The following is a 12,493-nucleotide window of genomic DNA, read 5'->3' on the forward strand; positions in this document are numbered from 1 at the left end:
AGGTCAACACCTACTTTCCTAAGACTCCTTCTCTACCTCTCTGCTTGCTATTTTGAATATCTTGTAATCAAGGATATCACTTTTTATGGAGACCCCAAAATATTCCCCTGGATATATCAAGAATGCCCTACTCAGGATGTTAATTTAGCTTGCCAATATGTACCAAAAACCAACCTAGCAATGGCAAATTAGGACACGTGCTATTGGCTCCAGTTTCTTCTCTCTTAATCTTGTTTCTCGTGCTGCTGTTCGTGCTGTTAGGTGGAATCAAGGACCTGAGAATTTCTGCTCAGTTTCTGACTGGCCCTAACCTGCCCTAAGCCTCCATTTCCTTCTCTGTAAAAAGGAATAATAATACTTGCTCTAGTACTTTGCTAGGCAGTTTTCAGGGCCCTGTAGGAAAACCATTGCAAATGGTACATACACCAATAGAAAGTAGCCAGGTCCTGTAATAATTTGGTTTCATAGAGCACAGACTCTGTACTAGATCCTGTTTCTCCTCCTTACTAGCTCTGTCGTCTTGGCAATTCATCCGTTCCATGCCTTGGTTTCTTCACTTGTAAAGAGGGATGATAATATTCCTTGTTCCATATATTTTTCTAATAAAGAGAAAATTACATATGTATACTAAAGTATAAAGAATATATTAATGATTGCTACTCCTAATAATGCCTCAGCATGGAATAATGATATTTTAGCAAAAGATAATCTTAAGATCACACACTTGTGAATTAATTTTTTCTTCTAATAAAAGTATTAATATTCTTTAAAATTAGAATATCTGTACCAGAACCTTTTAAAAAATATTTTCATAGAGAATCTGTTATGATTTCTATGGCAGAATCAAATTTAAACAAGTTACAGTCACTTAAGAAATAAAATATGGAATTCAATTACATACGAAAAATAAGTGAGTACTTCCTTAAAGCAATCAAAGATCCTTTTGTATGTTTCATTTTTCAATGAAAACTTGTAGAAAATAAAAATGTTGTAGACTGTTTTTATTCATAGTTTATCAATTTCACAGTCCCTTGAATTGACAGAAATAAGGGTTACATACATAGGATAAGGTTGTAATAAAAGGATCTGATTTAGCAAATATCACTCAGTTTAATGTGGAGATTATTACCTTCTGTAGAAGCTTCCTTTTTGCAGTTTTTAAAAATAAAAATATTCTACATTTAAACTGGTTAAATTCTAATATTCTTTAATCTTGTGTTTCCTTGCAAGATAATAGTTGGAGAAACTGCTGTGTTTTGCCTACAACTAGCCACAAGGGATTTTGAAAATCAGGAAAAAACTATTTTAACTGGAGACTGTTGCTATATAAACCCACTGGTACGCCGCACTATCCGATTTCTTGGTATGTGTTCATTAAATTGTTTTTACTATTGTTGAAACATTGTTTATGTGTAAACTAACCTTTACAATGACCAGCATTTTGAGTGTATGCAAATATTAGACACTCTTTCCTTTGAAATATTTCAATTTGGTTTCAAAAATAAGCATTTCATGCTATTTTCTCTTTAATATTACAAGACCCTACTTTGGGATTTCATTTCCACATTATTATAAGAAAAAAAGAGCACTATACTTAGATATTTAATATCCTTCAAAAAACTAAAAATTACCATAATTTAAAAAAATGATATATTGTGTTGCAATGCTTTTAGGGAATATGATGATTCAGGTAGATTGTTGAACCTCATGCAGAAAAAGAAAAATAGCATGGCAAATAGAAGAAATGTATTTGTTAATTAGTATATGTAGCACTCCCTGCACTACATTTGAGCTGCTTTTTATAAGACAAAAATGCGTCAGTGATTTTATTAGAGGACAAGAGTCACTGAAACTTTAACATTCAAAGTCAAATTCTAGCTCTAATAAATATTGAATATTGCAAGTTTATTGGAAATCATCTCAATTCAATGGAAACTTTGTCGAGACATTTTTTAACTAATGCAATGCAATTTAACATAAATTCTGTACCAAGATTTATCAGATATAACTAAGTATGTTTGTCTATACTAAATAACATTTGAGATAAATTCTGTTCAGTATCTAAGATACCTCAGCAATACTGTGAGCTTTCAATATATTTCTCATATTGATGGGATCAAGAAGAAGCCTTTGAAGATATGCTTAGATCCCTTAATCTGTATATAAACCCATTAAAGACTAACCAAATGTCATCATCTGAAGCCTAAAAGGTCTTAATATCCAAGACTGTTCTTTATACGGCCATCAAGTTATATATCTTCAAAGCCCTTGTTAATTCTGTGGAAAGGCTAACTTTCACATGAAACCTTGAAAGTTATTTTTCCAATGCATCAATACTATGTTCTTGATTCATTTCTCTTTACATGAGTCCTTTAGTTACAAAATAAGCAATTAGCAATAATATACCCAGAACAGTGTTTGATGAAGCTGAAGCTTTCCCGAATTCTGTTAGATTACAGTGCCTATTTAAGTCAAATGTTTTTTCTGCATTTGCACATGTATTTCTTCTAAAGAATACATGGCACAAAGGACAGTATGCTTTTAAGTCTCAGCACATTTGTATTGTATTTATAATCTTATATAACATTCAGTAGTCCATGCTTTTTTCCTTGTTCCCTTGTTTATCATGATTTGGGTGTTTCTAGTTTGTTCTAATAAAATGGAAGCATATATGAAAAGGATGACTGCATAATGGGCATCATTGTTTATAGTGACTTTATTCTTGAGGTCAACAGAGTGGATATAGTTATGTACTCTCACTTTAATTTATTACCTTTGTAGTCAGCTAAAATATAGGCCTTGGACCTGGTGCACTGACACTTTAATTCTGTAGCCCATTTGGCGACTTGACTAGTATCAAGAGATATTTCTATATCCTTATCAAATATTTCTGCCAATTTTAAGCAGGAAAACCTAATACACCAGATAAAAAGAATGGTTTAGTGAAATAAAATGAGTACGTTTTTGCCTAGATTTCAAGGGAGTAAAAATGAAGAAGACTTTTAATTTAGGTCCCCATGCTTGACCATGATATTTTGGAAGAGGTTGTGTACATTATTTTATTGGGCTCAGTACTCTTTGATTTCTCTGTTTCTCCCAAATGTCTGCCTTTGATAGTATTTACTTGTATGAATCATGAAATGCTGGTAAAGCTGTAAAGAAAGGGCTTTTTATTGTTTCCTTTTAGAATTTTTAGGAAAAGGTAGAACTAATGTCTTTGTTCTGTTGTCATTTAGATAGAGTTTTGCTGTGTGCAGGTTTGTGTGTGTGTGAACCTCTTTAATCTCACTTAATATTTTGAAAATTAAAAGGAAAGCCATGCATTTCATACTGCAAAATTATTTGATCTTGCACAACTTCCCTTGTGATTTCCTATACAATAGCCAATAATTATATAAACAGCTGGGAAACAAACAATCCAGCACACATGGCTAAGAAAAAAAATTGTTATAATAGAATGATATGACTTTTTAATGAATCAACTGTCTTGGGAATTTTAGTATAGTTTTAAAAAGGCACTTATGGGTTTTATTTCACAAAATTATAAGAGAATGGAATTTTTTTTTTACATGGGCACAACATCTTTGAAGGTTGTTTCTGTAAGTCTAATTGGAAATCCTGTCAAAGAATATATTTTGCCTCCTTAAGTAGAAAAGTAGTTTTGGCAATAAGGACCAATGACATATTGAATTTAGGAAATGTGCTTGATATTCAAATAAATTGGAAAGTTCTTTATAAAAGCAGAAGAAAAACCATCTATGTACTTCATTTTATTCCTTAAGGTATTCAAAGCAAATAAAAATAATTGAAAATGTATTATCTTGATTGCCTTATTATTTTTGAAATTGCTTTAAATTTAGTAACTTATCTGATGAAAGCCACGTGATAAAAAAAGATGAGATGGGACTACACTACTAGCTGTTATATAATTTTTTTTAAATTTGCTTCTGAAGGCAATATAAGGTTTAATCTGAAAACATTCTGCTTCACTTAAGATTTTCCATAATATTTGAATGAAAACTGATGGCATTGGATTTTACTGCTAATTGGCACCTCCAGCATAGTTTATATTAGTCAGGATGGGTTTAAGAGGCATACATCAAAGGGAGACAACTGCTTTGCTTTGTGTTGGTTAGGTAAAAAGTATTTTCAAAAACAGGGAAGAAATAAAGATTGTACCTTCTCAGGAGAAACATGTTTCCATTTTACAAATTGCATTACCCAAACAGTCTTAGAATATATTTTCTTCTTTTATCTAATGTCTTTTAAACCTGCCATGCATAAAAATATAGCCAGTGGTAGACAGCTCAATATGGTAAAAAATTTAACACTCCCACCACCCCAGAAATCTAAGGGAGGAACTGAGGAGGGAATGAAATGCAGGGAACCAAATGTATTTATGTATGGAATATTTTATAGTTTCTACAGTTATTTCCATGTTAGCTTACTGTACACTGAAATACACCAAATAAAGAGTTAAAATTATTTGTTTTCTTCCTTAGGAATTTATACATTTGGACTATTTGCAACAGATATCTTTGTAAATGCTGGACAAGTAGTTACAGGAAATCTGGCTCCACATTTTCTTGCCCTGTGTAAACCCAACTATACAGCACTTGGATGTCAACAGTACACACAGTTCATCATTGGCGAAGAGGCCTGTACTGGAAACCCAGATCTCATCATGAGAGCAAGGAAAACATTTCCATCCAAAGAAGCAGCTCTCAGTGTCTATGCAGCTATGTATCTGGCAGTAAGTAAGGATTCTAAAATAGTCTTTGTCTGTATTCATGTTAATCCTTCAAATATAGATATTCTTTTTCCCTGCCATAGTGAAAGTCAGTTATAGTATATTAACAACTTTCTGGAAGGCATTTGATTTATTTTTAATAATTGCTGTTTGTACTGTAAATAAAATTAAGCCGGTTGACTCTCTTGAGATTATGTGTAGGTATTTAGTTGTATTAGCATATATAGCCATTAGCATTTCTATTTGAGAATGTTTGTCTTTAGATTAAATAGGATTTAATGGAAACAAATTTATCCTGTAGCATTCCCCATGAACTGGTAATAGTGTAGGGAATTACCCAGGTCTCTTAGCTGCCTACTCAAGCTCTAATATTCCCTGGGTTGGGAAAGGGGGTTTGGGAGGGTAGGATCACTTTTTTCTAGAAGACTCTTTTGTTATTGGTTAGTGTATTATCATAATATCTCAACAGTGTTTTAAAATTTTTCATAGAACCATCCAAAAATGAGCTTCCAAATTATATTTTTCCCTTTATTTTTGAGTATTTGCATCATTTTAGTGGCAGAAGCCAGGCTCCAAGTGCAGCTATCTTAGGACCTTGAAGTGGAAATAAGTGATCAGAGCTGACTGCATCATTGATAACAGGCATAGAAAGAAGGGTGGCCTTGGCAGGCAGCTCCTGATCACAGCATTTGTATCACCAGCCTTTACCTCTGTCCCCAGGATCTGCCTTGCAGCTCTGGAGTTGGATTCCAAAAGTGTGCTCTGCAGTCTTTTCTATAAACCTCAGTAAGAAGCTGAAAGAATTTAAATGTCTTTTTAAGTTCACCTTTCCATTGATGCAAATAGCTACTTTCTTCTGCTTTCAGCTTATTGGCAAGAGCTTTGTAAAGACTCGGGACAAATTTGAAATCAAATTTGATCATTTCTAATGACTTGGAAAAATTCAAGATTATTTTTGCCTTCAAAGAACTATTTGATAATGGAAATGTTTCCAGTACAGGCATGCCAGCTGACCACTAAAATATAGCCATGGCCTTTGGCACCTCTGTTTGAGATTGGAAATAAAGATTACGAGATAAGGAGAATTTAGGAGAAGAAACAATGGCAGAATAACTTTGAAGGCCACAAGAATATGCATTTTAACTTACTTAAAGTTTGTAAGCCAAGTTAATATCATCCTTTATTGCCTGGACTTAAAAAGTTTTTCATTAAGGAAAACTTTATACAGTTAGGAACCAAATCCCCTGGGAACCATTGTCTCTTCCACTGCCCTCCAAATTCTATAAAATTTGTCTCTCACAACTCTTTCTTTGCCTTCTCACTGCTTCCCGACTTCATTCCTCTAATTTCCCTTGATTTCTTTTGCCCATCACCTTTGTGTTCTCCTTCATATTCTTTGTATTCAAAGTACCTTTGGGCCTGAAATGAAATCTGCTAACCCATGCATATCTATCTGTGGTTTTTTTCCTATTCACTAAGTTGCTTGACTACATGTTTCACCTCTGTTGGAATGTGAAACACTCAGCCTTAAGATGAAGATTTGAAACTTCAGTGAATCAGAAGTCACAAATTACTTTTCACTGATTGCCATCACATCTAAATTGGCTGTTTATCTAAATCTGATGTTTATATTTGTATCTGGGAATGAATTGTAAATGTATCTCCATATACACAGCCACTCAAGCCAATGACATGGAACAAATTTCTGATTACTCTTTGGCCCCAAATACTTGTTACACGAATATTTTAGCACTAACAGATGATAGATTTTGCTGTGTAATCGGGATTTGCCAATAGTGGTGAGTGTGCTCATAACTTGAAACATTTGGCCTTTATATTCTGCCCAAGTAGTGCTTTCAAAGGCATTTTTCCAATGGGGGAACATGTTCTTTTGTGCACTGGAAGAATCTTTTTGTCTTGCACCTGATCTGCTGGCCACCCACAGGCATTTGTGTTAGTAACTTCTGACTTTTAAACCACACTGTTCTAATCCATAATAAAGGCTTGGAGATGTTAGTAGTAGTAATAATAATAATAATAGCGAACATTTATTGAACATTTACTATGTGTCAGGCACTAAGGACTTTGCTCTTACTAATTGGTTTAATTTATTAGTTCTTATGTATATTCAAATTTATCATTCATCATTTATTTAATAATTGAATATTTGTTCTAATGTATTTAATCCTTTTAACAAATCTTTAAAGTACTATTATTACATTCACTTTTCAGATGAGGACACTCAGAAAGAGAAGTAACTTACTCAGAGGCATAGAACTACAAATTTTACTGTCTACAATGATTCCAATTGTTCCAAAGAAGAAAACATTAAATCATAATAGCCATAGAGTGTACATGGGTAGCTGAATTCCCTCCTCCTGCATAATCTCAGCATCCTATTTAAGTTAAAGCCAAGAATGCTGGTGATAGATTTGTTTAGAGAAAAAATACCTAAGAATCACTCCAACACTCGGAAATCTTCAATCATTAAACAGTAGTTCAAAGTAAAAGTCAAGATTCCTACTTGTAATTACATTGATGGCTACCTCTGTCTTGTTAACAATAGATTCTTTTCTCTGCTAACTGCTTTTGCTGTCTTTCGCCACCACCACGTCTTGTGTGTGTGAGTGTGGGTGGCTGCTATGGCAACTCTGAATATAACTCCTGCTGCGAATGTAGGCTTTACAGTCAGGTTTTGCTATTATATTTGAACCTATATACAAATACATTTCTTCCAAGCTTCACTAGAGACATCTTGGGAAAACTTTATAATAGAAATGTTGGGGAGTTTCAAACTAATACAGTCTCCAGAAATGCTTGCCAGAATCTTGATGAGTAAGTAAAAAGGGGAAAAGAGACATATATTCAACATTCCTGTGAAAACAGGTTTGCGGCTGTATTTAGTTATAGGTATTTTTAAATGTGGTATAAGTGTTATAAACATATGTAAATACATAAATAGAAAATGAGTCCTATTATGAAGTATGCAAATAAGAACTAAGAAATAGTTTCTGATGCTTCTTTTTGTGGATTAGTAAATGAAATCAAGGAACTTGGCTCACCCTTAGCATCTGACTTTAATTAAGGCTTTGGGGATAATTTGATAACACAATTCTCCTTTGCTTTACTGAGAACCTTTCAGGGAGAAAAAAAATCCCTAGGCCTATTTTTGCAAATGCTGTTGGTTTCCCAGGCAAATTTTCTCAAGGTTATTTAACCCTCAACTGTCGAATTTCTAATTCATTGTTGTTACATTAGAATAATACCTAAATTTACCTTTGTGGTATTTCTTTTCATATAAAATGGGTTAAGTATTTCCAGTTAAAGACAAATGAACTTCAAAGTTGAGAATGAAAAATCATGATTGGGGAGTTGCCAGTTAACCTTATAATCTTATGAAAATGAAAGACATAAAATGATCTCTTTAGATTTTCTGAAAATGTTGGAAAAAAAAAAAAGTTGGAGTACATTTCTTACCCTCATCTTAGTCTTAGTGATGTCTATTGCTGCCTAAAAAACCACCCTAAACCTCAAGATAACAATTTATTTTTCCCAGGATTCTGCTGGTTGACATGTGGTTTTTCTGTGCATCTATCCTTGCTTCACTCGTGGGGCTGTATGCATCTGACTGGAAGTGTTTCCTAAAGATCTTCTTCCCTGATGGCACTCTCAGAGCAGCATTCTAAGAGAGCCTAGGCTTGAGGTCTAGGATCCTAAATTTGTTCGGCATCACCATCACTGTATTCTCTTGGTCCAAGCAAGTCACAGGCCCGCCCTCAGTATGGGAGGTACAGCAAAGTCAGATTGCCAAGAGGCAAACAAACTGGATCAGGAGGAATTTATGGACATTAAGCAATTACCCACAGTCTGTTCCCAGAAGATCAGTGGAAAGCTCTAATATATCATTTTCCTTTCTTCTCCTTCTCATTCATGCCCAGTCATTCAAATTATTCTACTCTCACTTCCCACACAGCCATCTTTTATAATAAGCTCACACCATCCCATGTACAGCAATCACTACTCACGGCTGCCCGGACAAGGATGACATCCACACAGTCCACTGATGTCTGTGTGCCCCTCCCATCCCCTTAGTGACTTTTTACTTAATCCTATATAGGAGCATGAGGCCTTCATTCTGGAGTTACAGGAATTTGGGGGAATTCATTTGTTTACTTGTAGCAGTTGATTTCATGAGTGTGCTCAGGGATTGTGTTTGGAAAAAATAAGGTTTGGGAGTGGGAAGAAAGGAAAGCTCTGGGCTCCCTTTATGCATTTGTCTTCACTCTGCTGATGAAATCTAGCTGCCTTCAGAAAGCCATTCTTCTAAATCTTTCCTGCCCAAGAGTAATTTAATGCTAAAATGTATTAGGTCCTAGTGCTCTAGATTTCAAATCAGCAAATTTGATTAAGTGTCTACTAGGTAATATAGCAAAAAGTATTTATTGAGCCCCCACTCTTAATGTTACTGCTCTACTATTACTATGACTTATGGTGCTACAACCATCATTAGTAGTTGATTAACATTTCTCCATCCAACCTTCGGCTAATTGGTATTGGTAGGGGGTGGGGAAAAATATAAAAGACATCTGTGAAGTGACCATGGGTTCCAATATTTTCACTACCATGGACCCCTTTTTTAATTTACTCTTGACCCCTGCCCCCACATGCCTCCATGAACTCCAGTTTTTAAATCTTCTATCTAATATATTATTACTTCCCCACCCCAACTTGGGTCCAGATATTAAACAATAAAATTATAATAACGCTGTTTTGATACTGCACATATCCAACTATATTAAGATGACTGGGATGTTAATAAGCAGTTAAGGAAATGTTTAAAGACACATAGATACTCTGCATGTTTAACTTAATTTTACCTGGCCTCTGCAAATGACACTTATATTTGGATATTGTTTTTCTGGCTTGTGGCTTTATAATGGCATCTGGTTCTCCACTCACATCACAGAAATTCCTGTGTTCAACAACTTACCAGAACCACTGAGCAGCATAAGGTCGCTAGTGTTGTCAATTGACTTGATATATTACCACCAAAAGCAAAGAGCATTGACATTTTAGCTATTGTATATAGCTTATTATGGACAAATACACTATTCTATTAAGTTTTGGAAATATTAAAAATATTCACAGAATTCCATTAACATATCTGAGTTTCTTAGGTGTTAAGAAACTCCAGCTTGGGGACTGCTGGCAGCATTTCCCACATTATAATTAGGTAAACAGGACTTATTATTAAAGGACAACATAAAAAAGTCAGGGCTGCTTTATGACTTTCATCAGCCTGAGGCAGTTGTGCCTTCCTAGGCCCTTTCCTCCATAAAAAAATATTAAAAATTGTATTTGGTGACAGCATTGCCATAAAAACAAATATATGAATATTATACATTAAAACATTTTCTTCAACCTGAAATTTCATTTTTACCTTTTGATATTAAAAGAAATTAAAATATTTGCATGGGTCCTTAAAAGTGCCAAGGCACGCTAAATTCTGTGCGTGCTATATCTGATGGATAAGTTGACGCTGAGGATAGTACAAAATAAAGTTGTAGATGGAACGCAGTCATTAATGTATTGGGTAATGACAATGAGTGTCATCCACTGTCAGGGAGGGAAGAGATCATTGTTGGCAAGCATCATGTGGGAATGCCTCAGAACGAAGTGATATTCGCGATGGGTCTTGAAGATGAATGTAATTTGGATAGGTTAAGAAGAGGCATTGCAGGTAAGGGGGACTGTGTGGCAGGGTAGGGGACAAGAAACAGCAGATGCAATTAGGAAAGAAAGAGGAGGTCCTCGAAAGGAGGGTATATATGGAATTTGTGGGCTTTAAGGATTTGCACAAGTAAATAAATCAGGAACACCCTGTAAATTAACCATGACTTGAGCTAATAAGCAACACAGAGCTGAAAAATGACATTACAAGAGCAGTACTTCAGGAAAATTGTATGTAAATCAATTCTGTCAATACTTCTTGGATACCCAGAATGCATCAGGCCTGTCATACTGATACAGACTCTTTCTAGAGTTTAAAGAATAGACTGGTCAAGAGTTAAGAGGGTATTAAAAAGGAAAGAAACTGTAAGTAAAGGGAGCATTTTAAGGAGACTGCTCCAGAATCTCAGACACGAAATGATAAGGATTTGAACTCATCTGATTTCCCTAAAATTGGAAGCCCTGATATAATGTAACTGTAGTTAGAAGAAAGGAAGTTCCTAGTTTCTGAAGGATGGCATGAGCTTGGGCTCTGAGCCGCCAGGAGCCTAAGCAGTGGCAGGATAGGTACAAATTGGAGCTGCCACAGAACCTCTAAGCGTTTTATCTGTGGACACAGGAATGGAAAAGTCAGACCTAGACTTAACAGCTGGTGCCCTCATGTCTACCTCAGAGTTAACAGACCATCGCCAGCTTACACAGACACTATGGCTAAACTTAGCCAAGTCCCTGGACCCAACTGTAGTATTTATTCAGTACTGCTGCTGAATTTCAACTCCCTCCCCACCCCCAGCTACTATTTATTGAAAATTAACTATTTGCCTAGCATCCTACTATTTATATCTCTATATGCCTTAATCGTCACAGTAGTTGAAATGAAAGTATGGCTGTATCCATTTGCACTTAACGAAACTGATGATAAGGGAGGCTAATTAACTTATCCATGGTCATTCAGGTAGTATGTGTAGAGCCAGGAATGTAACCCAGGTCAGTGTGACTCCCAAGCAAATGTTTGGTTTCTTAAATCACACTATCCCCAGGGCAGAGAACGCAGCTGCATTTTGAGTTATCTTCAGAGTGCAGTGCCTTACACATAGTAGGTGAAGAAAACTTGTTGGTTGAAGTTAATTGAATGTTGTGTAATATGAATTAGGAAGATGGCTTGGAAAAGAGTGTACTCAAGTAGTTCTTATCTCATGTCTTATTTTCCAGACAGCTGAGTAGATCAGACATTAAAAGTACCTATAAATGTTCTTGATTATTGTTTTTTAATTGTACTTTGATTTTAAGTGAATCCATATTTTATTCCTATGACAATTTTTAATATCTAATGTTCTGCACTTAACTTGAGGTGTTAATTTAATTGCTTTTAAAATAACAACTTCTACGTTAGCTTTAATGTCTTTACAATGTACAATAATTGGCTACATAATAACCCAGCTAGCTAGCATTGGCAGAGCTTATAACTAATTAGAACTCCATGGTAGGCAATAACATCTTAAGGGAGTCTGACAGAACCCAACATATAATAGGAACCATTGCATATCCTGAAGTCAAGCATTCCATCTCTGCCAGGCCTATTGACATATTCTGGTCTGATTTTCAAGATATATAATTCTCTGCTGCAGCTGGCGTGGCCTTGCTCCCAGACTTTAGGGCCCTACATTTGATTCTCCCATTGAGGTTTGCCATAAGCTCCATACTATGTATTTTTCTATAATGGATACCTCAAGCACAAAGGGACTTGCTGGATAATGTGGCTCAAGTAGCAGGGCCACTTGTCTCACAGCCTTTACCTGCTGCAGAGCCATTTCTAGACCTCACTCAAAGCTGGCAGCTTTTTCGTGTCACCTGGCATATGGGCCTGAGCCATATATCTAAGTGTGGAAATACATTGCCTCAAGAACCCAGAGGCTTACCAGGTGCTGTAGTCCTTTTTGGTGGTAGGGGACACAGTATTTTGGAGGGGCTGTCCCTATAAACTTGACTGATAGCACAAGCCCTTAAACCTTG

At 35.4% G+C, this 12,493-nt stretch overlaps 1 protein-coding gene across 1 annotated transcript in view; it reads left to right on the plus strand.

Annotated features, from left to right (window-relative positions):
• Positions 1-12,493, plus strand: part of PLPPR5 (phospholipid phosphatase related 5) — a 156,367-nt gene that overhangs the window by 64,476 nt on the left and 79,398 nt on the right. Inside the window, 2 exon segments of the mRNA XM_037815686.1 lie at positions 1,231-1,363; positions 4,503-4,753. Coding sequence (XP_037671614.1) covers positions 1,231-1,363; positions 4,503-4,753 — 384 coding nt within the window.

The sequence above is a fragment of the Choloepus didactylus genome, chromosome 2 (genome assembly GCF_015220235.1).
Source record: "Choloepus didactylus isolate mChoDid1 chromosome 2, mChoDid1.pri, whole genome shotgun sequence".
In the NCBI taxonomy this organism is placed as follows: Eukaryota; Metazoa; Chordata; class Mammalia; order Pilosa; family Megalonychidae; genus Choloepus; species Choloepus didactylus.